The sequence below is a fragment of the Narcine bancroftii genome, chromosome 13 (genome assembly GCF_036971445.1).
Source record: "Narcine bancroftii isolate sNarBan1 chromosome 13, sNarBan1.hap1, whole genome shotgun sequence".
NCBI classification, from domain to species: domain Eukaryota; kingdom Metazoa; phylum Chordata; class Chondrichthyes; order Torpediniformes; family Narcinidae; genus Narcine; species Narcine bancroftii.
In genome coordinates, this window is record NC_091481.1 from 15,167,836 (window position 1) to 15,195,606 (window position 27,771).

Consider the following 27,771-nt stretch of genomic DNA (forward strand, 5'->3'; position numbering starts at 1 on the left):
AAATACAATGCCTGGTGATCTCACCCACTCCCAAGAATGCTACATTCTGGTCTCCTAGCAATATTTTTTTCTGCACAAGCCCCACTGTAATGCCGTACTTTCAAACCTATTGCTTGGAGCTTGGTTCATCTATGGGTTTATGGGCAAGCTCAAGATATAACACACATATGTCATCAGTTTTTAAAAAAAAATTAATATATCAGCATATATGATCAGCATCCCATTAGTAAATGTACCACTCTAAGATTTACCAGAATGGTTACAGGGATGAGAGATGTCAGTTTCAAGGTTACAGTCGAGATTTGGAGCAGTGCTCCTTGGGAGTAAAGGAAGTTGAAGGAGTTTGATCATAAGATGCCTGAATAGGGCAGACAAAGAAAATGCATTCCCACAAGTTGATTGTGCATGAAAATGAGGACACTGATTTAAGATTTTGTGCGAGATGCAAGGGATTGTAAGGAAAAGCCTTTTTTTAAAAAAAAAGAAAAATGCAGCAAGTGGCAATGGCTAGCATGTGGAGTCTAAGATGTGTGCAATGAATGTTTTTTTTTAATTGCATGGACATGAGAGAAATTAGAGGATAGGAGAGACCAGGCTGCTCTACAGAGAGGAAGCATGAACTCAATGGGTCTCCTTCTGAGTTATCATTATTCAGAGATGTCAGGATATTCATTCCCTAATGGAAATAGTCAACAATTCTTCCCACTAATCTAATCCTTTTTATCTTTTTTTTTAAACTTTAAGATTTTATAACATGAATAACATATAGGATTACATTAAAATAAATTAAGAATAAAATAATAAAATTACAATACAGTGGCAGTAATCTAAATAAACTATACCCTCCCCAATAATTATTACACATTAATAACCCAACTCAAATTAGTCCAACCCCCCCTTTCCCCCCCCCCCCCCAAATAAAGAGTGATAATCCTTTTTATCTGATAATAATTTGAATCTCACAAATCCTGCAGAGGTAACCAAATACATACTAGAAACATCTTTACTTAAACCATCCTTGGTTCTATTACTACCCTCAGTGATAATTTCACTAACTGACTCAGTTATTATTGATTAAAACCATATCATATGCACAAACAAGGTAACTACGTCTAAATCAGAATCATGATCAGATTTGTCCTCATCTACTATTGAATGGAACACTTAACTTTCTCAGTAATTTTCTATTTGTCAACATTTTAACCAAGTAATTATCATTATTCTTGTAGGAATATTTACATAGTTTTGATTCTCAAAGCATCCAAATCACTATTTTCCACAGTGTAGATATTTCAGCAGGAGAAAATGAAAGGTGAACAGGATCTTTTTAAAGTATTCCATACAAAAGAAAGATGCTACGACTGATGATGAGGTTTGCTCAGACCACATACTGTGTATGACATATTCTCAGTCTGCATGGCTAGAAAGGATAAATTTCCCTTTGGAGGAATCCAAAAATATCCTTTTTTATAATATAAAACTGCCAAGTTTAAAATCACAGCTGAAAGGCAAAAAGTGAATATTTTGCAATCCTACCTGCATTTGTCACAACAGATCATGTATCCGTCATCATGGGTGAACCCACAGATGCATCTGGTAACATCTGTCCCGTAACTTCCATCCTCAGAAGTGCTGATTGTGGTGGCACTCGAGGTCTCATCAAAATTAGCAGTGGTGAATATGCTCACTTCATTTTTTCCTATCCCAACTGCTGGAGGAGGGGATGCAGGGGGCGTGGGTGGAGGACGAGCACCATAGTTATGGTCCTACAATTGAAAAAAAAAATTTCAAGGAACCCAATTCTAATTTTATTTGTTATATTAGATTGATAAATTATGAAATTAGGTAAGTGATGAAGAATGTTAGGTTACCATCAAACACTTGTAAAAACAACTAAATACTTTGTTCAGCACTTTCTATATTCCTTGAATGCACCAAAAGAACAGCTAGTTTTTAACCACACGTGCATTATTTCAAGCATTAAATAATCAACCGTGTTAGGTTCGGATATCGTTAATTATTGTGAAATAATATAAATCATCAGGCAATAAAATTATTTCATTGATAAATGAATGTAGATTAAAAATAAGGCACTACCACCATATCTACTACACAAGTCATCGCTTTTTTAAGATGGAAAAGCTGAATAGAACTAATACACGACTGAAGAAAAACTGACAAGATGGGTGGGGTACATGAGATAATCATGAAATTCAGGATCATAACTGTCATTATCTGATTTTGCCAGATGAAGAAAAGTGTCACGACATAACAATTACCCCTTTTACACAGCAATCCCATTTAATTGGCATGTGAACAAGCTGTGTTTGAAGCCAGTTCGGGTCGTTCACACTGATTCAAGAAAAGCCATGTCAGTGTCCTGGGAAGGCGGGTAAGCCTTTTACACAGGAGCTGATATGAAATGTGTTGGTTCTGATACTACCTACCTTATTGAGCAATTACTGGGATGAAAATGACCCCCCATCCCGTGTTTGTTACAATCACAAAGGTAAGTAAAGTGGTTAAATGTTGGGTTTTTATAAGGGCAGAGTAAAAGGGTCCAATGTATATTTTTCCTCTTAATGCTTCTCAATTAATTATGAACGTGAAAATAACTGATACAGCAGAGTATTTAAAATATCACATTTAACTTTTTAAGGGGAAATTCTAGTGTTTACAATAATGATTGAACAAAGAGCCTGGTGCAACTTAAAACTTCAAACTTAATGGCCCCTAGCCTCAGGCAACTATACTTACTTTCAAATGCCTATAATGTACACCAATTAAAAATTGCGCTATAATGCTCAGTTGCATTTGATTTTGCATGATAACAACATCACTTGAAGATAAGAGAATGTTAACTTTTGAATAGACCAGTCTATCCTTCAAAAGGAACGAAAATAATTAAACAAAAAATAAAATGTAATTATTCAGTAACAATTCACAAAAACAAGGAAAATCAACTCAAAATGAAGGAGGATTCAGGCCCTAAATGTTGACTGTCTATTGCTTTCCATGGATGCTGCATGACCTGCTGAATTTCTCGAGTGCTTTTGTGCACTGCCAAGACCCTAGCAGAGATTTATCATCAAAATCAACTGTACATCAAAAACTAAAAATAAAAATCATTAATTTATTAAGCAGAGTGTTAGTGGTCTGAAGTGGTGTACAACTCATCAACGAATGTTTCCTAAAGTGGTTTGAAGTATTTTCAATCATCACTATTTTTTTCTCATTATCTATCTATAAGGAGGGAATGTTCATTGATGATTACACCATGTTCAATTCTATCTGCAATCATTCAAAACCAGCAGCTCATTCCTGCATATTATCTAGGTTACATTTAGCCATGGTATGAAGTGGCTCTAACAAGAGAAAGTGTAATCATGTACTCCTGACATTCAGTGGGATTATCAATGTCATATTCTTCTAGTGTTCACATCCTGAACCATTCAAATAAACACCTGGCTACACGACTGATTCGGGGGCTAGTTGCCTTGTGGATGTTGACGTGCCTTTTGATTTCCTTCATAAAGTCTCAGCTGCATGTTAGTAAGGTGGTAGAATATCTCCAACTTCTTGGACAAGTACATCTCCCACAATATTTCAGAAACTCAACTTCATCAAGGTTAAAACAGTTCATTTGACAGCAGACTCTCTCATTGCTGGCATTTATTCCCTCACCATTTACGTTTCATGGCTGCAGCCCGTACCATCAACAAATGCATTTTAGTTATTTTCTTCAAAAGGGAAGAGATGGAAACACCACCACCTGCAGATTCCCCTCCAAATCACGTCCCCTCCGAATCACGATGGAAACACCACCACCAGCAGATTCCCCTCCAAATCATGATGGAAACACCACCACCTGCAGATTCCCCTCCAAATCACATCCCATGCTTTCTTGCAAAAATATAGTTTCTACTTCCATCAACTCATAGAATTCTACTCAAAACATCACTCTGATGTATATCAGTGGAACTGCAGTTTGAAATGACAGCTTAATACCATCACTAACACCTCTCAAGGGTGACAAGGGATGGACAATTAATGCTTTACAGACCAAACCATAACATTTTTGAGATGATCAAGAAGCTAGATGGATTAAAAAAAAACAATATTATGTTTTGAATCAAAAATTAAAATATCCAAGTAGAAACATAGTTATTATATGAATTCCAAAACTTACTGCATATGGCAAACCAATGTAGCTGTGCGAATGATGAGAACTGCTGGTATATAATTGGTGCGGATAGCTGTTAGATTTTTCTATCACCACAGGGCTCGCTTCTACAGATTCTGGCCTGGAAAGTAAAAGAAAATGCACTGAAATACTTGTTATGTTTTGATTTTATTACAAGACACATAATTCATTCAACTGTAAATAACTATACTTACATGTCATATTTTATAATTTTAAAAAGGTATAGTCAGAGACAAAATGTCCCAAAGAGCTTTGTGGGCATTATCAAAAAATATTTGTCAAGGCACACAAGGATAGGCGCAGATCTTGAAATTCTTGGTTAAAAAAATTAAGTTTTCAGCTGCTCATTTGTCTGCATTATCTTCCTGTTCTAGTCTTCATTCAAGCAAAAGTTCCTCAAAAATAATTTCTGGTGAGGAGTCACGTGATAGAGTAATGGCCGGTCGGGAAAACCAGCCCTCTCCAAGAAAATAGGAAAAAAGTTAGGAAAAAGCAAAGCATAACAAAAATAAAAGAATTAGAAGATAAAGAGACAGAGAAGAGAAAGAAGATGACTTCCAAGAAGGAGAAAGTAAGAACAACCGGAAAAAATGAAATCACAAAGTCACCGGAGAAGAAAGAAGAAAACCTTACATACAAGAAGGAATAAGGCGCTGTGGTGGCGAGGAGCACCCGACCCTTGAGGTCAGTGCCTGCCCTGTGGAGTCGTGACTCACCAGCTGGTGGACTACAAAAATGGCTCTCAGAGCCAAACAAAAGTGCACAATGCACAATCAAAGGAGAAAGAGGACACTGGTGGGAGGGGGGCTCAGCAGAGGAGCGGGCTGTCACAGCGCAAACAGCTGAGGGATGCCAGACACCAGAGCTCTCAGCTGGAGGACGAGGAAGACAGCAGAAGAGGGAGCAATGAAACAGATGTGGTAGATAGACGGAGGGATGACCAACAAGACCAACGTCAGGAAGCACAACAGATGAGCAGCCCAGGAGGGAAGGACCAGCAAAAAGAGGCCCAGTAAGAAGAGGTCCGACAAAGAGATACAAGCAGCTCATCAGGAAAAACAGAAGGGACACGGACACAAAGAAGAGAAGACACAAACACAGGTACAGACACAGAAGAAGAGGAAGAAGACGACCAAGATCTTCACAGAGAAATAGAAGATAAAACTGATGGACAAAGAGAAATAAAAGGTAAAACTGATGAACAGAATATAGATAAAGTCTTTTTTGAAGAACAAATGAGATCACGAAAAGAATGGTTGTCATTAGAGTTTAATGTAATTAAAAGGGAAAATGAAAAGAACAGAAGACAAAATGCAAGGGTTAGAACTGGTAATGACAGAAATAGGGAAAAGAGTAGAGAATGAGGAAGAGCAGGAAACAGCTGTAAAAATGGAAGTAAATGACTTAAGAGAAAAATTGGAAGAAAGTGACAAAAAAATTAAAGAGACACAAGAGTTGTTATCTCAGAAAATTGATATGTCGGAAAATTATAGTAGGTGGAACAACATAAAAATAGTGGGCCTGAAGGAGGGTGAAGAAGGCACAAACATGAAGGAATTTATAAAACAATGGATCCCGAAGATCCTGGGAACGACAAATGCAGGAATAAATGGAAATAGAAATGGCACACAGAGCATTAGCTCCAAAACCACAGGTACATTAAAACCCAAGATCCATCTTAATAAAATTTTTGAGATACACGACAAGAGAAAATATACTGGAACGGGCAAGGAATAAAGTTAGAGAAGATAATAAACCATTGGAATACAAGGGTTAAAAAATATTTTTTTACCCAGACATAAGTAGCATAAAGAGGAGGAAGGAGTTTAATACAACGAAATCGATTTTATGGAAAAAAGGTTATAAATTCATGTTAAGACATCCAGCCGTGCTTAATTTATACCCAGGGAGCAAAACAGACTGTTCTCGGATCCAGAGAAAGCACAAGAATTTGCAGAATGTTTGCAAGACAGGAGAAGAGATGAATAGATACAACAAGAATGAAGAACGGCGATAAAGTATATATAAAGATGTAAAAACAATGAATCTGTAAAGAACTAAAGAGGGAAAAGAGAAGGGAGTAAGGGGGGTGGGGGGAAGAAGAGAGAGACCTTTGCTTTTATGTGTTTTAAAAAAAGTGTTTTCTGGAGAGGGCTGGGTAAAGGAGGAATAACCGTCACTGCAAAATCAGTTGACACTGCAAACAAGATCCCTTGTCCGGCAAGGGATATGGGGCAACTCAGAGAGGGGGAAAATTTTTGGGGATAAGGTAATAGTGGATGTGGGAACTGCAGGGGTACTTTATGTTTTAAATGTGTTGTCGTACATTAAGTGTAATAAGAGAAAACTAAGAGATGAAAATGGGGAAAAGGGGTATGGAGGTGGCGAAGAGGTGTAAACAAGATACAAGATAGCCACGTTGAACTACATGACTATAAACATTAATGGTATACATAACCAAATTAAAAGGAAGAGGCTACTAAATTTATTGAAGATGGAAAAAATAGATATAGCATTTGAGCAGGAAACGCATCTAACTGAAGCGGAACATAACAAACTAAAGAGAGATTGGGTAGGACACATAACAACAGCATCCTATAATTCAAAAGCTAGAGGTGTAGCCATACTACTTAACAAAAATGTACCAATCAAAATAGAGGAGGAAATAATAGATCCAGTAGGGAGTATGCAATGATAAAGTGTCAGATATACTCAGAATTTTGGAATTTGCTCAATATATATGTGACCAACGAGGAGGATCAAAAGTTTATGCAGGATATTTTTTTGAAGATTGCAGGCGCAAAAGAAAATATATTGATAGGAGGGGATTTTAACCTTAATTTGGACCCAATGTTGGATAAAAACTGGACAAAAGACAAGTAAAAAGAATAGCTAAATTTATGGTTAAATCAATGCAGGAAATGAAACTTATGGATATATGGAGGAGGCAACACCCAAGAGAGAATGAATTTTCATATTATTCGAGTAGGCTCAAAACTTACTCAAGGATTGAAATATTTTTGTTGTCAGCCCATATTCAAGGGAGAGTTAGGAAAACTGAGTATAAAGCTAGACTACTATCAGATCATTCACCCCTGTTATTAACAATAGAACTGGAGAACATCCCACCAAGAACATATAGATGGAGGTTAAACTCCATGCTACTTAAAAGACAGGAATTTAGGGAGTTTATTGAATATCAAATTAAAACATATTTTGAAATAAACACAGGATCAGTGAAAGACAAATTTATATTATGGGACACAATGAAAGCCTTCTTTAGAGGGCAGATAATAGGTTACGTGACTAAGATGAAAAAGGATTACAATCGGGAAATAGAGCAGTTGGAAAGGGAGATAGTAAGTACAGAAAAGGAATTAGTAAAAAGGGATGATATAACGAAAAGGAGAGAATTGATGGACAAAAAAATTAAATACGAAACATTACAAACGTACAGGGTGGAGAAGAACATAATGAAAACAAAGCAAAAGTATTACTAACTGGGAGAAAAAAAACAAAATATTAGCCTGGCAACTTAAAACAGAACAAGCTAAAAGAATGATACTGGCATCAAGGAAAAAGGACAAACAAATTACATATAATCCGACAGAGATTAATGAAAATTTTAAGGAATTTTATGAACAGTTGTATCAAACTGAAAACGAGGGGAAAGATGATAGCCTTAGCGATAACAAAAAAATGTATGTCAACTTGGAAAATGGAAGAGAGCATGAGTATACAGCAATGGTACATGGAAATGAATATATGTATTCCATTGGAAAAAATAACATATCATTTAAAAAATAAATTCACAATGTTCGAACAAATTTGGGAACCATACATGGAACATATCAGAGAGAGTGCTTGCCTAAGACCTCCATCTCCTAAAATGAGAATGAAAATGATAAGAAGACAAAATGACTAAATTGAGTGTGTAATAAATAGATGACGCATTTTTCTTGTTTATTTTCCTTTGTGTGAAGATATGGCTTTATTGTATCGTATATGTTGAATATTTATGGGTTTTGGAGGGGAGTGGGTATAGGGGATGGAGGGAAAGGGGGGGAAAAAAGACCACTGTGTAAATTTAATAAGAAGCGTTTGTACATATTTTGGTTGATATGGTTCATAGTGTGAAAAATAAAAAAATATTTAAAAAAATAATTTCTGGTAAATCCACACAATTTTATTTGTGTAACTAATATTGAGATGAACAATGTGTATTAAAGGAGTTAAAATAAACAAGACAAAAATAACAAAGGAGAAAATTCAAATCTTTGACCCTTTGTGGCTGAATTCACAACCACCAATAAATTTGGAAATGCTTCTTGTAGTACTGCACAATGGCTGCAGTGTGCTAGCTTACAAAATGCTTTACATTTACTCCTCCAGCACCTATCAAACCCACAACCTCTATCACCAAGAAGAACAAGTGCATAAAATCACCATCATCTGCAGGTCCCCTAGCTGCTATAATGTTCCAGCTTATAACATGGAACATCCATGCTGCTACTTCACCATTGCTGGGTTTAAATCCTGGGACCTCCCTGTTGGAATATCTCAGCAGAAGCACTGCAGCATTGAAAAGCAGTTCATCTGCTTCTCAAGGGCAATCACAAATGGGCAATGAATGATGGCTTTGCCACTGAACACCAGATCCCAACATAACAAGGTGATGTTCCCTGAAAAATTAGCTGCAACTAGACTTGTAAATATAATGCTGATGCATTTAATGTTAATTGGCATCAATAAAAAAGTTAAACATGAACAAAGCCATGCATTTCTTTTCCATAATGGTTTGTACCATGAGAGGCCAAAAAGTTGCCTTGATGATTGGAACTTCAAAGCCTTATTGGTTATCTTAGTTCACCTCACATTAGCCATACAAATAAAACTGTGTGGAGTTACCAGAGATTTTTTTGAGTTTTTGCTTGAATTAAGAATAGAACAGGAAGATAATGCAGACAAATGAGCAGCTGAAGAGATGTTGTAAGGGGTAAGGTTTCAAATTCTTGGATCTTTGGAACCTTTTCTGGGGAAGGGGTGACCTGTAAAAGTGGGACAGGTTGCACATAAACTGGAAGGGAAGCAATATCCTGCCAGGGAGGTTTGCTAATGTTGTTGGGGGAGTGGGGTAGGAAGAGTTTCAACTTGATTTGCAGGGGGCCAAGAACTAAAGTGAACAGACAGAGGAATAAGCAGTTGGTGCACAAGTAGAGACAGCTCGTAGGGTGTTTATGTGGAAAGCCAGGCAGATAGGACAAAATTGCAGTCATTGGGATGAGTTGCAATGCAACAGGGACACAGAGTCAAAATAAAGTAACAAACAGAGGGATAAAGGGTTTGCATTTAAATACACACAGCATAAAAAAAATCAAGTGGATGACCTTGTAGTATAGGAACAGATTGGCAAGTATTGAATCAGAAGACATAAAATCATTATTAAGAAATGTCAAGAGTGAAAAGACACTGTTGGTAGTTATATGCAGTCCTCCAAACAGCAGCCAGGATGCGGTCAACAAATTACAGCAGCAAACAGAAAAGGTGTGTCAGAAGAACAATCCTATGGCAGTCAAGAGGGATTTTAACATGCAAGTAGATTGGGAAAACCAGGTTGGGACCTGGATCTCAAGAGAGAAAATTTGTAGAATGCCTAAGAAATTGATATTTTGAGCAGCATGTTGACGAGCCCATTAGGGGATCAGGTGTAACTGAAGTGGGAACTATAGGTGATTAGAGAATTTAGGGTAAAGGAACCATTAGGGGGCAGTGATCACAACATGATTGAGTTCAATTTGAAATTTAACAAGAAGAAACTAAAGTCAGAACTGAAGTGGAGTAAAGGGAATTGCAGTAGCATGAGAGAGGAACTGACCAAAGTGGACTGGAAGGGGCACGAGTAGAGAAGGCAAACCAGCAATGGATGGAGTTCCTGCAAGAAATGAGGAAGGAGCAGGATAAATACATACCATGAAAGAGGAAATATTAAAATGAAAAAATGTCACAACCATGCCTTACTATAGAAGATATTAGCAGTGTGTGAGATGTCTAAGGGTATCAGGGAAGAGAAGTGAGTCTTGTTACTATTTCAAAGGAGATGGTGCTCAGAAAGCTGAATGGTCTACGTTTTGAACCAGATGGACTGCAACCTTGTGTTCTGAAAGAAATAACAGTAAAGATTGTGGAGACTGTGGTTATGGTAATGATCTTTCAGGAATCATTAATCAGGAATCTGGTATGGTCCTGGAGGACTGGAAAATTGCAAATGTCATCCAACTATACAAGAAAGGAGGGAGACAGCAGAAAGGAAATTATCGTAAAAACACAAAGCTGGAGAAACTCAGCAGGTCCTTTATATAGCAAAGATAAAGTTACATAACTGACATTTTGGGCTTGAGGCCTTCATCGTTATAGACTGGTTATCGATCGATTAACCTGACATCAGGTTAGGGAAAATTATTAATCGACAGGGCACTCGATGGGCTGAATAGCTCCTATGTCTTATGGAACAAATTCACCTTGGCAAGTGTAATCAAATGTGAACTGTTTAAAATAAGTCTTTATCTCATCCAGAACAATACTGTACAAATTATTTTAAAGGAATCATGTGCATCAAATCCATTGTTAACATTAACAACAAAATATTTTCATCTAAACTGGTCACCGACATAAAAATTGATGGTACTTCGACTGGGATCAAAAATGAGATGGTGGTAGAAGAATCGCTTATCAACAAAAGTCTATTTTCCTGTATTCTGCATGGATGACAAATCTACATATCTTACTAAAGGTTTTCAACTTTAATCCAGATATTTTATTTTGTAAATGAATGATATCCATCAAAGCATTTAGTTAAATATACCACCGTTTACAAAATTGTATGAAATTAAACACTCAGTTTAAGGGAAATTTTAATCATTGCCTGTCAGCTCCAATCTCCTTCTGAACCACTGACTTCCTGTTGAAATATCTTTTCACAGAAGCCATGATTGAGCTTTTGCCATCTCATCTAAATAGCTATCGTTTTTATGTGAACCTTGAGTACAGGTATCAAGATTAACCTTAAGTGTATTTCACATTAGAATCATGGACACTGGACAAAAATGGGAAGTCAACAAATTTGTTTCTCCCCAAACCAAAAATGCTGAACCTACCTATGACCTCACTCCTCTTCTGGCTAAAATTTATCAACTCAGAACAAAAAGTACTGTTTGCTAGGTTCAATAATTTGTGGCACAATCAAAGGAACCTCTACAACCATCTTTCTGAGAATCTAATATTATAATTTGTACCATACAATTCAATATAACTACAATACATCTTTAGTACAACTCAACAGCACAACTTTAGTATGTACACATTTTAGAGGAAATTCTGCAATTTATTCTTGTTACTGTTTGCAAAAGATCACTTTGTGGTATTCATTTCTATAAATGGGTTGAAACTTATTGACAGCAATTTTTTTGTCCTTTTAGAGACCCATTGTTACAAAGAACAGAAGACTCAACACTTTACAAAACAACAGATAAAAGGTAACTAAAAAAAATAAAGATAATCTGATTAAATTAATTCCTAATGTGGATGATCAAATTGAATTTTATTCTATATCCTATAATTCATGCTAAAATATATCTGCCACAAAAAGTCTTTACTGCAATACATTCCTTCATTATCTCACATGCTGTTTTACAAATGTTAGTTTTAAAACAAAATATTACCATTTAAGCAAATACCAAGTTATTTTTAAAAACTCCCCATTAAAATATATAATATAAATATCTTACTTAGTCCAAAGAACATGAAGAATTAAGTTGAGTTGCTCGAAAATTAATACATTATCTACAGTCAAGCAATCAACCCACATGGAAGGAAATTATTGCAGCACATGCTCTGCATAAACCGAATTACCCAGGAACACAGTAACGTCGTTGTGATCATCGACATGACTGTTAACATCCTTTACAAAATTAAATCATTCCGCCCAAAAGAAAGATTACACAATCTGATGCATAACAGCTATTTCATCATTACACTCCTTGGTAAGAATATACTTACTACAAATGCAGGAGGGAAATTTCCAAACATTGATATAATATTAAGGACCGATTATTCTTTTCATAAAATTGGTTCCACTATTAGTAAAAAGATAATTTAGCCTGTTGCTGGAGAAGAGTTTTTTTTTGTAATTCTTTATTTATCGCACTATGAACCATTTCAACCAATATATTTACAGATGCATCTCTTTAAATATTCACAGTGACATTTTCTTTTTCCTCCCTTCCCACCCCCCTCCAAAAACAGTAAATATTGAACATATAAAATACAATAAAACATTATCTTTATACAAAAGGAATACAAACAAAAAAGACGTATCATCTACTTATTCAGATTAAATCTGATCGTGTTTATCTTCTTATCATTTTAGGTGGTGATGGTCCGAGGCCTGCTCTTTCTGTTATGTTCCATATATGGTTCCCAGGCTTTTTCAAACATTGTAATTTTGTCTTTTAAATTATATGTGATTTTTTTTCCAATGGGATACTTAAACTTGGTTATATATTCCGTTAATGTTAATAGTCACATAGTCCAACATGGCCAACTTATATCTTTATTTTCACTTCTTTTCCGCCTCTTCACCACCTCCAATGGTTTTTCCATTACTGTTTTTTAAGTTTTCCTTTTTAATCTCAATATATGACAACGCACTTAAGACATGAAGTACCCCAATAATCCCCACAAGCAATAAGCCTTTAACCCCAAATGAACCTCCCCTCCTTGGATTGCCCCTTGTCCCTTGACGGCAACCACAACTCCCCTTTCCATTTGGTTTGCGAACTTACTCACAAGCGTCAACCGATATCACAGTGACCATTATTCTCCCACCCCCAGCCCCCCCCCGAGAACACTATTTTTCTATACTTATAACAAAGCTCTCTCTCTTTTTTCCTTTCTTCCCCTTCTCTTATCCATCTTTATATATACATTATCTTTACTTTATATTTTTACATATTTTTGTATATTTTCTTGCCGGTCATCCTTCTTGTCACTCCTCCTCTCTTCTCCTGTCCTGCAAATGTTCAGCAAATTCTTGGGCTTTCTTTGGGTCCAAGAACAGTCTATTCCGTTCCCCAGGAATAAACTTTGAGTACTGCTGGATGTCTTAATATAAAGTTATACCCTTTCTTTCATAAGATTGTTTTCACTGTGTTGAATTCCTTCATTTTCTTTAAAAGTTCGAAGCTTATGTCCGGGTAAGAAAATATTTTTTGTCCCTTATATTCCAACGGCTTATTGTCTTCTCTAAACTTCTTTCTTGCCTGCTCCAGTATGTTTTCTCTTGTCGTATATCTTAGAAATTTTACCAATATGGATCTCGGTTTTTGATGTGGTGGCGGTTTCGGTACTAGCGCTCTATGCACCCTTTCAATTTCCATTTCATGTTAATCTGTCATTCCCAGCACCCTCGGGATCCATCATTTTATAAATTCCTTCATATCTGACCCTTCTTTGCCCTCTTTCAGGCCCACTATTTTTATGTTGTTTCGCCTACTGTAGTTTTCCAATATGTGACAATAAATCTTGTGTCTCTAATTTATTTTAGCTCTCTTCCAACTTCCCTCTTAAATCATTTCTCTCCATTTCTACAGCAGCTTCTCGTTCCTTTGCTGGAGAAGAGTTCAGAGTGAAAATTAACTGTTTTGCCTCGCAAATGTGCTCTCAAATATGCATGATAACTCTGAGGTTTAGCAGGCACTACACAATTCAGAGTCATTTTTCATTCTACTTAAGTTTGACTTCATCCTCTTGGTGTCTTATCTTAATCAAGACAGCAGGATTACAGGTGACTGGTTAACTGATCAATTCTCAGTTGATTGATCAAACAATGATCAAAGAATAAAAGCAATGACTCCACTATAATAAGCCTTATTATTGGTAGGCTGAATTGCAACACACTCCGATGATCTCACCATTTAAGATATGTCATTTAACATACACCAGATTTCTGTCACGTTTGGTATGTGAATACTGTGCTAGTTGTGTTATCCGGATCACAGTCACTGAACAAGTGTTCAACTTCTTGTTTTTCTGGTTAGAAAGGCACTGATTGAAATCCAGCAGAAGTTCTATTTTTGTGGTACAAATTTTTGCAGATGACATGGAGAAATAAGCTTAGATGTCAGAGAGAAATCAGAGAACAAAGATCAGGCTTTATCAGCAGCAATTTTAAATTATTAATTTATTGTTTAGCAAGCATTTAAAACCATATTTAACTGAGAAAACAAAATAAGATGGCCAACAGTGTTTTTTTGTCAAACACTGCTATTGGATGGCGCTATTATTTTTGCAGCTTCAACATTAAAAAAAGGAAAATAAATGAAGCCTGGAGAAAAAGGGAAGTGGTTTTAGCACAGTGAGCAAGAAAGAGAGATGGTCATGAGCTGAAAAGGAAGAGGTGGATCAAAAACAAATGAGAACAGAGAAAAAGCGTCATAACTATAAGATAAATTGATCAACCACAGATATTTCAAGTTCATAGAATAATTGTTCTTTGTTTTAAAGGAACAGGGACAGGAAACTTTATTGATCCAACATACACATTTTCTGCAGTTCAATTTTTTGACATTGCCTGAATCTAATTCCTTTGCTTCTGTACAATACAGAAAAGCCTTGAAAAATTCAGCAAATCACACAGCGTCTATTTGAAGCAAAGGGATACAATCAACCTTTTGGACCTGAGCCCTTTGTCAAGGGATAAGCAAAAAGCAGGCAGGTGCCAAAATAAAAAGGGGGAGGTGCACAGTTAACCTTCAGTTTAAATTTGAAAAGATTTATTTTCAATATGGTTAAAGGTGATTCTGGCAATTTAAACCCATGCTGCCCAATTACACCCAATTAACCTACAACACCATACGGTTTGGAGAGTGGGAAGTAAGCGGAGCACTGGTGCAAAAGCCATGCAGGTCACATGGAGAATAGGCAAACACCTTACAGACAGCGCCAAATTCAAACCCGAGTCACTGTAATAATGTGCTCACTGCTATGCTAACCATGTCTTCCAGAGAAATTTTAATCACGAGCTGTCAGGTTCAATCTTATTCTGAGCAACTGACTTCCTACTAAAGCACCATTCCACAGAAGCAATGAATGGGCCAAAGGTAGCTTTTGGTTTTGTGTGATCCTTAGGAAGAAGTAGCAAGATTAACCTTAAGCATATAATCACACAGCAATCATGGACAGTGAACAAGATTGAGAACTCAACAAATTTGCTCCCATTCAAACCAGATATGCTCAACCTAATTAGTGGCCCTTTGGCATTCTGGGTGAAATCTTTCAACCCTGAACAAAAGGACTGTCTGTCTGGTTCACTGTTTAATCAAGGGAACCTCTGCAAAAATGCTTCTAAGAATCTAACATTGTCATTTTTACCATTGATATTTGCATAACATCTTTATTGATAGTACAACTTTAGTAGAGTCAGAAGAAACAGAATCAGGCTTTATTGTCATGAACATGTCACGAAATTCGTTGCATTGCGACAGCATCATAATGCAAAACATTTATATAAACCACCTGACATAATAAATAGAGATAGTGCAACAAAAAGTCCAAGTATATGGTTAATGGTTCATTCAGGAATCTGATAGCAAGTGAAAAGGCCATGGCCTGGGTGTGGTGGGGATCCTTGAGAATAGAGGCTGCTTTCTCTTGAGGATGTCCTCGATGGAGTTAAGACAGATGCCTGTGATGTCACTGCCCAAGTTAACAGCCCTCTAGAGTTTTTTCTTGTCCTGAGCTTTGGCACCTCCATACCAGACAGTGATGCAACCAGTCAGAATGCTCTCCACAATACACCTGTAAATATTTTCAAGAGAATTCAGTTACACACCGAATCTCCTCAAACACCTCACAAAGCCTAGCCGCTGGCAATCCTTCTTCAAGATTGCATCAACATGGAGGCTCCAGGACAAATCCACAGAGATGATGACACCCAAGAATTTGAAGTTCTTGACCCTCTCCACTACTGATCCCTCGATGAGGTCTGGGTCATGTTCTCTTGATTTTCTCCTGAAGTCCACAATCATCTACTTGGTTTAGTAATACTGAGTGCAAGGTTGTTGATATGACACGATTCAACTCGCAGATCTACCTCCCTCCAGTCTGCTTCCTCATTGCCAACAACCATGGTTTCATCAGCAAATTTGTAGACAGCAATGGAATTGCCACAGTCAAGGGTGTAGAGTGAGTAGAGAAGTAGGCTAAACACACACCCTGTGTTGATCGTCAGTGAGGAGACAGTGCCTCCAATTCATACCAACTGCGGTCTTCTGACAGGGAAGTCAAGGATCCAGTTGCAGAAGGGAGTGCAGAGGCCCAGGGCTTGTAGCTTGTTGACCAGCTGTTGAAGGCCGAGTTGTAATCGATGAAGAGCAGCTGTTATGAGTTGCTGTTTTGAGGTGGTCCAGAACCAAGTGGAGAGCTATTGATGTTGTGTCTGCTGTGGAGCGATTATGATGATAGGTGAATTGCAGTGAGTTCAGTCCTTTGCTTAGGTACATATGAATTCTGGCCATGATCAACCTCTCAAAGCATTTCATCTCAGATGTTAGTGCTTTTGGGCGATAGTCGTTGAGGCAACTCACTCTGCTGCAAGTACAGTACAAAGTTTAGTAGAAATTCTGCAATTTATTCTTGTTTTTAATTTCAAAATATCTCTGTGGCATTCATTTTTACAAATGAGTTGAAACTTACTGACAGTACTATGTTACTTTATTGAGGTTGCAAAGAACAGAACACTCAACACCTAATAAAACAATGGAAGTTAACCAGAACAAAAATAAAGAATCAAAATTTATTGTCACTGTTTAATCAAGGGAACCTCTGCAAAAATGCTTCTAAGAATCTAACATTGTCATTTTTACCATTGATATTTGCATAACATCTTTATTGATAGTACAACTTTAGTAGAGTCAGAAGAAACAGAATCAGGCTTTATTGTCATGAACAATATGTCTGTATGTCTAAAAAAAAATAAAAATAGAGAAAAGAAATCCAACAACAAAGGTGAAGAAGCTGTTTTTGTACCATTGGGTGTTTGTCTTCAGGCTCCTGTACCTCCTTCCTGATGTTAGTTGTGAGAAGAGGGCATGGCCTAGGTGATGAGGGTTCTTGATGATAGAGGCCGCTTTCTTGAGACATCGTCTCTTGTAGATTTCCTTAACGGAGTGAGGCTGATGCTCATGATGACGTTGACTGAGTTCACAACTCTCTGTAGCCCTTTCCTGTCCCGTGCATTGGCAACTCCATTCCACACAGTGATGCAACCAATTAGAATGCTCTCTAAGGTACACTGATAGCCAATCATGATTCACAATAGCATCTTTGGCTTGATGTGTCACCTTGAGATAATACCCACTTCAGTTCAGATACACCTTTGGTTCAGATACCATAGACTAGCAATTTGATATTTTGAAGAGAAATAAAAGTTTTTTAAAACATTTTTTAGACATACAGCTGGGTAACAGGCCATTTCAGATCACGAGTCTGTGTCACCCAATTTACACCCAATTAACCTACACCCTCGATACTTTTCAAACGGTGGGAGAAACCAGAGCGCCCAAGGAAACTCATGCAGACACGGAGAACATACAAACTCCTTACAGCACAGGATTCAAAACCTGTTCCCAATTGGTGGTGCTGCAAAGGTGTTGCGCTAACCATTATGCCACTGTGCCATCCTCAAAGAGATGGACTGAATAGAGCCTTGGAGAATTGCATTCAAAATTCCCCCAAAATCTTATGAAGTAAATATCAATAGCCTGCCCATCTTGCTGTCGAGTTGGTCAAGCCAAGATAATCTTATGGAAGGCCATAACAAAATTATTATTGACCCTCCATTAGAAAGCCTGAGGGAGCAATAGTTCCACCCTGGTGGTCAGCAGTTAAGCCAGTTACAAACAGAGCCAGGGCTTCAATTAAGGGTGTGAAGGCAACACTGGCCCAACTTAAGGCAACCCAATGAAGATACCCATGACTGACTCCAAGGGCGACAAATTATGATTGGGACCTGGACTGATAGTTAGAACCCAAGTACTGATTGATTAACTGTCTGCATGAGAATAATGCCATATTTCCAAATTGTGTCCTTTTGTTTGTCTTGAAATATAAAGCACCAAGGTAAAACACACTTAAAGAGATGCTGGTCATAGTGCCCAGAAAGGGTGGGAGCAATAGTTTATTTTCAAAGTTGTAGCCAATTCAGAATGCTAGCTCAAACAAAAGTTAGAGTTTAAGGGAGCTCATTATTTCCAATCCATTTGCAACTTAAAATAATTTATTGACAGCATTGCATTGATGGATGTTTCACCAATTAAAGGCATAATTTACAGACTGAGATTAAATATTTATTAATTGAATGATATTACTCTAATGTAGCTATTTCTCCCTATTTTATACCAACATAATCAGTTAATAAGCATTAATATTAAAAGTAATATAAATATGTATTTCCTATTCATGCTGTCACAAATGTGCTAATTTTTGAGTTGTGCTTGTAAATTGGCATATAATCAAACCTCTGAAAACGTTCACCTATAATTCTATAGTGGCATGCTCAAGGCAAAGTTGTCATGCAACTTTACTACCACAAGGTGATGGCTTGGTGCTTTTTTTTATTAACACAGGTCCACAAGCTATTTTATCCTTTTCCGTACAAATAAAAAAATGTTAATTTCTTAATGCTATAATCAAGTTCTCGTCCATTTTAAGTTTAATAGAAATAATTTATCTCCTCCAGTCCTGATTTATATCATTCCATTTAGGATGAATTTTTGTTTTGCTTTCTGGGAGTTCTCCCTAGCCAGCAAGTGCCAAGTCTTTCAATTGGTCCCCACCAACTCCATCTGGCATATTCAGTAGAGCCAACTATATCTCTTCACTATTTATGTTCTGATACTATCCGCAAAGTACTTTAAAAATTAACACTTAAAATTGATTGCTTGCAACTCTTGTTCTGGTGCTCACTTTAAGGCTTACAAATTGTTAATTGCCAGGGTAAGCTTTGTACCTATCAAACATTTCTATTTTGCATTTCCTTAAAATTATAACTGCAAACTTGTCATATAAACAAAAGCAGACAAGACTGTTGAGAGCAGAAAAGAAATGGCCTTAACAGGAAAAAAAAAGTGGAGGAGAAAGGTGATGGAGTAGTGGCCGGTCAGGAAAACCAGCCCTCTCCAGGAAAATAGGAAAAAAGTTAGGAAAAAGTAAAGCATAACAAAAATATAAGAAATAGAAGATAAAGATACAGAGCAGAGAAAGAAGGTGGCTTCCAAGAAGGAGAAAGTATAAGCAACTGGTAAAAACAAGTAGAAAAGTCACCAGAGAAGATAAAAGAAGGCCTTACCAGCACGAAGGAACAGGACATTGTGGTGGCGAGGAGTGCCCAACCCTCGAGGTCAGTGCCTCCCCTGCGGAGTTGCGACTCTCCAGCTGGTGGACTACAAAAATGGCTCTCAGAGCCAAAAAAAAGTGCGTAGTGCGCAATCAAAGGAGAAAGAGGACACTGGAGGGAAGGGGGCTCAGCAGAGTGGGCTGTCAAAGAGCGAACAGCTGAGGGATGCCCTACACCAGGGCATTTAGCTGGAGGATGAGGAAGCCAGCAGAAGAGGAAGCGATGAAAAAGATGTGGTAGATAGACAAAGGGATGACCGACAAGAAGACCAACGTCAGGAAGCACAACAGATGAGCAGCCCAGGAGGGAAGGACCAGCAAAAAGAGGCCCAGATAGAAGAGGCCCGACAAAGAGATACAAGCAGCTCATCAGGAAAAACAGAAGAGACACAGACACAAAGAAGAGAAAAAGAAGACACAAACACAGGAACAGACACAGAAGAAGAGGAAGAAGACCAAGATTTTCACAGAAATAGAAGATAAAACTGATGGACAAAGAGAAACAAAGGTCAAACTGATGAACAGAATATAGATAAAGTCTTTTTGAAGAACAAATGAGATCACGAAAAGAATGGTTGTCATTAGAGTTTAATGCAATTAAAAGGAAAATGAAAAGAACAGAAGATAAAATGCAAAGGTTAGAACTGGTAATGACAGAAATAGGGAAAAGAGTAGAGAATGTGGAAGAGCAGGAAACGGCTGTAGAAATGACTTAAGAGAAAAATTGGAAGAAAGTGACAAAAAATTAAAGAGACAGAAGAGTTGTTATCTCATAAAATTAAAGGATTTATAACCAAAATGTACATTAAGCTGCAAGGAAAATGAAATAAACTATAAACCTAAGCAGAAGTGGTAAAAGGATCTAAACATAAAGATAAAAAATGAAGTTTGGGAAAAGTTATGTTCTGGAACTATGAAGAATATAATAAACACAATGTTACGCATGATACAGTATAATTGGTTACACAGGGTATATATCACTCCTCTAAAATTAAAAAATGGGATTCAACATTATCGGATTGATGTTTTTGCTGTAAGAAAGAAACAGGAGCAACATTACATGCAATTTGGGCATGTACAAAAGTGAATACGTTTTGGGAAGAATTAAATCAGATACTAAATAAAATTACAAAAAATAACACCAAAAAAACCAGAGATATTTCTTTTAAGTAACATAAGAAGTAGAGAATTCGGCTTCAAATTGGATAAAGTGCAAAAAAAATTCATTATGATAGCCTTAGCGATAACAAAAAAATGTATAATGTCAACTTGGAAAATGAAAGAGAGCATGAGTATATAGCAATGGTACATGGAAATGAATAAATGTATTACATTGTAAAAAATAAGATATCATTAAATTCACAATGTTTGAACAAATTTGGGAACCATACATGGAACATATCAGAGAGAGCTTGCCTATGACCTCCATCTCCTAAAATGAGAATGATAAGACAAAATGACTAAATTCACTATGTAATAAATAGATGATGCATTTTTCTTGTTTATTTTCCTTTGTGTGAAGATATTGTTTTGTGGTTTTATTGTATTGTATATGTTGAATATTTATGGGTTTTGGAGGGGGGGGGTAGTTAGAGGGGATGGAGGGAAAGGGGAAAAAAAAGGGAGAAAAGACCACTGTGTAAATTTAATGAGAAACGTTTGTACATATTTTGGTTGATATGGTTCATAGTGTGAAAAAATAGAAGAAACAGAGAAAAACAAAGACAAATGGATCTACAAAATTTTCATAGAAAAATGAATAATAACCATAATTAATTAAAATCTCTCATTTGTATACAATTTACAGGATACCAGCTATTAATACTTAACACTTACCATTTATTTCTGTGCTATAGCTTAAGCTATGATATTACGACTGATCCAAAAGCAATTTCATGGGAACTTTAACAGCTAAGTACAGCATTATCAAAATAACATTTAGAAATGGGAATTTATTCAATATACAGCTATTCCTGAACCAAAATCAGACCCTTCCTTTTCAGATTAAACCTGCCATACATTCTTGTTTTATGTTTTAAACAATTATGGGGAATAAGCATTTTGAAATTTACAAAAATTTAAATATCAAACACAAAATTGCTTACTCTGAGCCTGCAGCCATTTCCAAATTTGAGGTCTCCGTTGTGTCAAACCCTATCGGGATCACTATGCTCATGACGTTCGCTGCTGATAAAATCGACTTCTACGGAGTCCGATACATTGGTATCCAAAACACTGGGGCATGCCAGCCACAGTGCTCATTGCAAACATCTAAGTGCATCCACAAAGCCTGTAAAGTAACCAAAAAGGTATTAGAATCCACAGCATTTCTATTTAAAAATGTCATTAAATTCCATTGGCACTTTGGTTCTATAACCCACAAATCATATCAACTACTGAGCATAAATTAATAACAACCCCAAGACTATAATAGAAGGATGCAACAGAAGGAAAAAAATAATTGTTTTTAATATAAAAACCAAGAACAAGATTATCTTTATTTATATTCAGGATGCATTTCAAGGAAAGAGAGTACAGGCACACAATCCTTTATCTGGACATCTAAAATCTGGAAAGCTCCAAAATCTAGCAAGTGGGGAGAGAGATAGCAGTGTGAGTCAGGCGGGCAAGGTGGGAAAGAGACCGGCAGTGCGAGTCGGGGGGGGGGGGGGGGTGGGTGGGTGGGAGAGACTGGCAGCGTGAGTCGGACAGGCAACAGGGGGTGGTGAGGGGAGACTGGCAGCACGAGTCAGACGGGCGACGTGGGTGAAACTGCCAGTGAAAGTCGGGCAGGCGACGTGGGTGAGACTGGCAGCGCGAGTCGGGCAGGCGACGGGAGGGGGGTGAGGACGATGACAACACACTGGCAGCGCGAGTCAGGGGAGACTGGCAGCGTGAGTCGGGCGGGCGACATGGGGGAAGACTGGCAACGCGAGTCGGGCGGGCGACATGGGGGAGACTGGCAGCGCGTCAGGCAGGCGACGGGGGGGGGGGGGGGTGACCGGCAGCACGAGTTGGGCAGGTAAGGGGGGTGGGGGAAACAGCAGCGCGATGAGAAGGGGGTCGGGTCGGGGTGAATACAGCAGCACAATTCGGGTGAGCTTAAATCTGGCTCTCTAAAATCCGGAAAAATCCGAAATTCAGAACACACTGTCCCCTAAGGGTTCTGAATAAAGTATTGTGTACCTGTATTACTGGAATCATTGATAAATGATTATATGCATTATTGACTATGCTGGTGTGCTATCCCCATCCTCTCTTCTGTTTTGCAGGACCTGATATAAACTGCCCCATGTCACAACGCAAATTTGCTGACTGTGAGAGCTGGTATCGGACAAATTGTATATTCATTCAACATTTAGTTGCAGGTAAAGGTAGGACCTTTGCTACAGGCAGAGAATGATCTGTGTTGACAGATTGTCCTCATTCTAATGGTCTCCCATATCACCTCCTGCTCAATTTGCTGAGAACTGCAGTTTCCCCCTCTTTTTGCCCAGATAGCTCTCCTCAGCCCAAAGATTTCTCTGTAGTTACCAGGAAATGTCTGGGCTGGGAGAACTTTGCAACTATCCAAGGAGAAAGAGAATCAGCAACTTCCTTCATTTGTATGAAGAGTGATGAAAGAAACCAAAGAATTTGAGGAGTCCATCAACATATGAAAACAGCAAAGGTGTCCAGAGTACAGTCCTGAGCACCACATCTTAATACTAAGTGGCTGCACCATTTGAACTTGATCTAGATGAAACAAACCTAAGTCCCCACTTGCAGCTTCTCTGTGCCACATAGTTGGTAATTCATTGCTGAGGGATCTCCAGTAAAGGGGGGGGTGTTGGTAGATATCCATGGGTGTTTAAATTGGAGGACCAAGAGCACTGTAATTAATCAGTGCACTGCTGGGAAGCAGTATGACAGAAGTTCCACCCTAGTAGTTGGATTGATATAGTGCTACTGCTAATCCTAGGAGAGTCAGGAGATGAGCTGTTGCACCTTGGGTAGATTTCAAATGGATGCCTCCATGAGGTTTTGTCTGTGAGTGCTTTAGCTAATAAATATAATTGTTTTCAAAAAAACCCAGGTTTCTTTATAAAAAGAAACATCACATGGTACCAGGAGTGAGAATCAGTCAATATAGTAGTGGAGAAATGGAAAGTGTGAAGACTCTTGATGCTGTAAATTGGACTGGAAATGGAACAAATATTCCTTTCAAGCTAGACACAGGGGCAAAATGTCAATTTGATCTGTGAGCACGGCATCAAGACAATGAAGATAAAGCCATACATCTGTGCAAATCCTGTACAGCTTAAAGCCTACAATGGATAGAGCATCGACACGAAAGGTACATGTAAACTCAAGGTGAAAATTAAAGATAAAGAGTACCATCTCAGGTTCACAGTAGTCCCAGATGGACATTATTCACTGCTTGGTGACAAAGCATGTGAAAACTTAAACCTAGTCAAGAGGGTGTACCACATTAACAGTGATAATGCACAGAACAGCGCAGAGAAAATACTGGATTAATTTCCAGACATCTTCAAGGGATTTGGAGTTCTACCATTCACCTATAAAGATACAGCTAAAGGAGGACGCACAGCCAGTAGTGCATTCCCCAAGGCTGGTTCCAGCACCACCAGAAGATCAAGCAGGAACATGACCGAATGACAGCACTAGGGGTCATAAAAAAAGTTGAGGAGCCTACAGAATGGATGAATTCAATGGTGTGTCAAAAAGAAGTGTCCTACGCATGTACATGGACCCAAAAGACTTGAATGCTAATATAAAGAGAGAAAATTATCAGATTCCAACCAGGGTTGAAATTACAAGTGAGGTGGCTGGTGCAAAGTTATTCATCAAATTGGATGCATCCCAGGCCTTCTGGCCTGCATGATGATAGCATAAAATACCCTATACTTAATACACCGTTTGGCCAATACTCCAGTCTGATTATGCCTTTTGGAATTTCCTCAGCTCCAGAAGTGTTCCACAGAAAAATGGAGCACATCAAAGAAGGAATAAATGGGGTATGTGTCTACATAGAAGACATGATCTTCTGGAGATCTACACAAGAACACAAGAGGCTCATCAAAATGCTACCATGCATTCAGAAGTATAGATGAAAGCTTATCAGAGCAAAAATGTTAGTTTGGCGAAGGAAATTACCTTTCTGAAAGATGAGCTGTTGGAGGCAGGTGTGGAGCCAAACAAGAGCAAGGTGAAAGCAATTTTAGAGATGCTCAGACCCACTGACATAAAAGGCATAGTAAGAGTGCTTGGACGATCAATTTCATTGATAAATTCATACCAAACCAGTCTTCCAAAACAATGTACCTAAAAAAGTTATTAGATGACAAATTTGAATTCAAGTGGATAGCCAACCACAAGGAAGACCATTCTAACTACAGAACCAGTGCTTTTGACATTCTTTGACGCATCTAGAAGGACGAAAATATCTACGAAAACTTTTAAAAGTTGGAATAGTGTAGTTCAGGCTGTGGGAGAAGATTGGAGGCCAGTAGTATACGTATCAAGGACGATGACAACATCTGAACGTCGATATGTATAGATCGAGAAAGAATGTCTAGTTCTGGTCAATGGACTTGAGAAATTCCACAGTCATGTGCATATCAACCAACATTTGTGGCAGAGACAGGCCACAAGCCACTAATAGCAATTATTAAGAAAAATCTCAATGAACTGTCACTGAGAATCCAAAGACTGATGAAGCTACATCATTATGACTTTGAATTGGTGCACACATCAGGAAGCATATTGTATTAGCTGTTGTGTTATCCAAGGCAACAATGCAGAGGGAAGCACACAATGAGAGTTCCACAGAAACAGATGTGAATCACCACATTTATCTGATCACTGAATCTCTTCCCTTATCTGACATGAAATCCAAGCAGATCGCAACTGAACAAGGACAGTTCTACAGAAGGTCATCAAGAATCTGAATGAGGATGGCCAAGAGATGAATGTCAGTCATACTACAACACCAGAGCTGAGCGATGTCAGTGGCCTTCGACTCAGACAGAGCAGAATTATGATTCCTCAATCACTGCTACAAGAAATGCTGAAAAGGGTCCATGAGGGGCACCTTGGAAAAGAAAAATGCAAGAGGAGGGCCAGAACAGCTGTTTAATGGCCAGGGATAAACACTGACATTGACAGAATGGTTTCAAACTTTAACACCTGTTTGAAACATCATGCAAAGCAGACCAAGGAACCCATGATTACTGACCTACCAGCAGAACAATGGCAGAAAATTGGAATGGATCTGTTCCACATAGATGGAAAGAATTACTTGCTGGTTATTGATTCTATCCAGAGATTACGATGCTTCCTAATAGATCTGCTGCTTGTGTGATCAAATATATGAAATTCTTCAAATTGTCTACAATGACAATGGACCATGCTATAGTTGTAGAAAATTCAAGAATTTTGCAGAAAAGGATGATTTTCAACATTTGACTTCAAAGCCTCTGTATCCACAGCCAAACGGTAGAGAAAGCCTTTCACATAGTTAAACAGTTACTCAAGAAAGCACTAGACAGTGGCTCAGATCAGTATCTAGCTCTATTGAGTTAAAGAACTTTACTACTTGAACATGACACTTCACCCACTGAGCTTCAGATGGGAAGTAGACTACGCACCACACTTCCCTACTCTGCAGACCCAAACAAGAACAGATATGTTGAAGATGTTAAAACAAAAGTATCTGCAATGGAGACATAAAGCAAATAAGAAAAGTCAGCAAGAAGCTTAGGGGCACTGACACAACATGATAGTGAGACTCAAGATTGAAATACTTGGGACAAAAAGGCCACTGATCTGGAGGAAGTAAATCCAAGATCCTACACAGTCAGAACAGAGGATGGTCAAATACTGAGGGGGAAATCGAAACAGTCTGCTGAAAACACAAGAGAGACTACAAGAACAGACAAATGCAGAAGATCCAACCTGAACAACAACTGAGGAATCACCACCAGTGTTAAACAGTAATGGACCAGCAGAGCTGACACAAGCACCTGTGTTAAGAAGATCCACATGTGTTATCAAAGCACCTGACAGAGTGAATCTCAAAAAGAAAAGGAACTGCACACTTAAAAGGTTTTTGCTGCGGATATTTGTGTTGAACTTTAAATTGAAATGAATACTGTATTAGTGTGCCTTGTTGTTAAACATCTCAAGGAAAAAGGATGTACTGATAGAGAGCTAGTGTGAGTGCTAATCCTGACCACATGGAGGAGTCAGGAGATGGGCTGTTGTATCTTAAGTAGATTCAAAATGGATGCATCAACAAAGTCTTGTCTGTGTGTGCTTTAGCTAATAAATATAGTTGTTTTCAAAGAACCCAGGTTTCTTTATTACAATAAAATGAAACAACACAGTAGTGATTTAACCAGGTCTTTTGAACAAGAAGCTGGGCCAGTATTTGTTCATATTATATCTGACAGCGATTAACAACCTATGCACATTTCATGACTAATTGAAGATAAAAATCTAATGACAACATCTACACAACTAAACTATACACAGAATAAGTCAAGCTTGAAACTGCGTAATGTCAAGTTCTTGAAAATAGAAGCTACGCTAATGTTAAAATTTCATATTATGAACATTTTGATCTTGTAGCAGGCTGCAAGCAAATCGAGTCATGGAGGTGCAGGCTCGCACTTGCTGACGCTACAATGGTCCTAGTTTGGGGTGGGGTGGGGTGGAGTGCAAAGGATCATGATGGTTGTGCTGATCAGCTCTTGGAGAGTTACAGCAACATCAGTAGGTTGGTTCAGCTCACTCACATCTTCTTTGTGATTTTACTTTTGTTCACTGCACAGCACACCGTCCACAGTGGTGACCCAGGCAATTCAAAACAACATTTTGGACCCCATGATGAACAACACGAGCGCACAGAACGCAGTCTCGCTGAAGCTGCCAACCTTTTGGACTCCACAAGATATTACTACATGGTCAATTTGCTCAACTAGGAGACTGCCAGTCGAATCATTGACTTCTTACATCAGCCGCCACCCACCAACAGGTATGTGGCAATTAAGGCACTTCTTATCTGCACATTCAGCCTTTTCTGCCGTGAAAAAGTGGCATGGCTGCTCCACTTG

At 38.0% G+C, this 27,771-nt stretch overlaps 1 protein-coding gene across 1 annotated transcript in view; it reads right to left on the reverse strand.

Annotated features, from left to right (window-relative positions):
• kmt2e (lysine (K)-specific methyltransferase 2E) overlaps positions 1 to 27,771 on the reverse strand; it is a 120,762-nt gene that overhangs the window by 72,715 nt on the left and 20,276 nt on the right. Inside the window, 3 exon segments of the mRNA XM_069908245.1 lie at positions 1,537 to 1,766; positions 4,190 to 4,304; positions 21,760 to 21,944. Coding sequence (XP_069764346.1) covers positions 1,537 to 1,766; positions 4,190 to 4,304; positions 21,760 to 21,830 — 416 coding nt within the window. The 5' untranslated portion in view covers positions 21,831 to 21,944.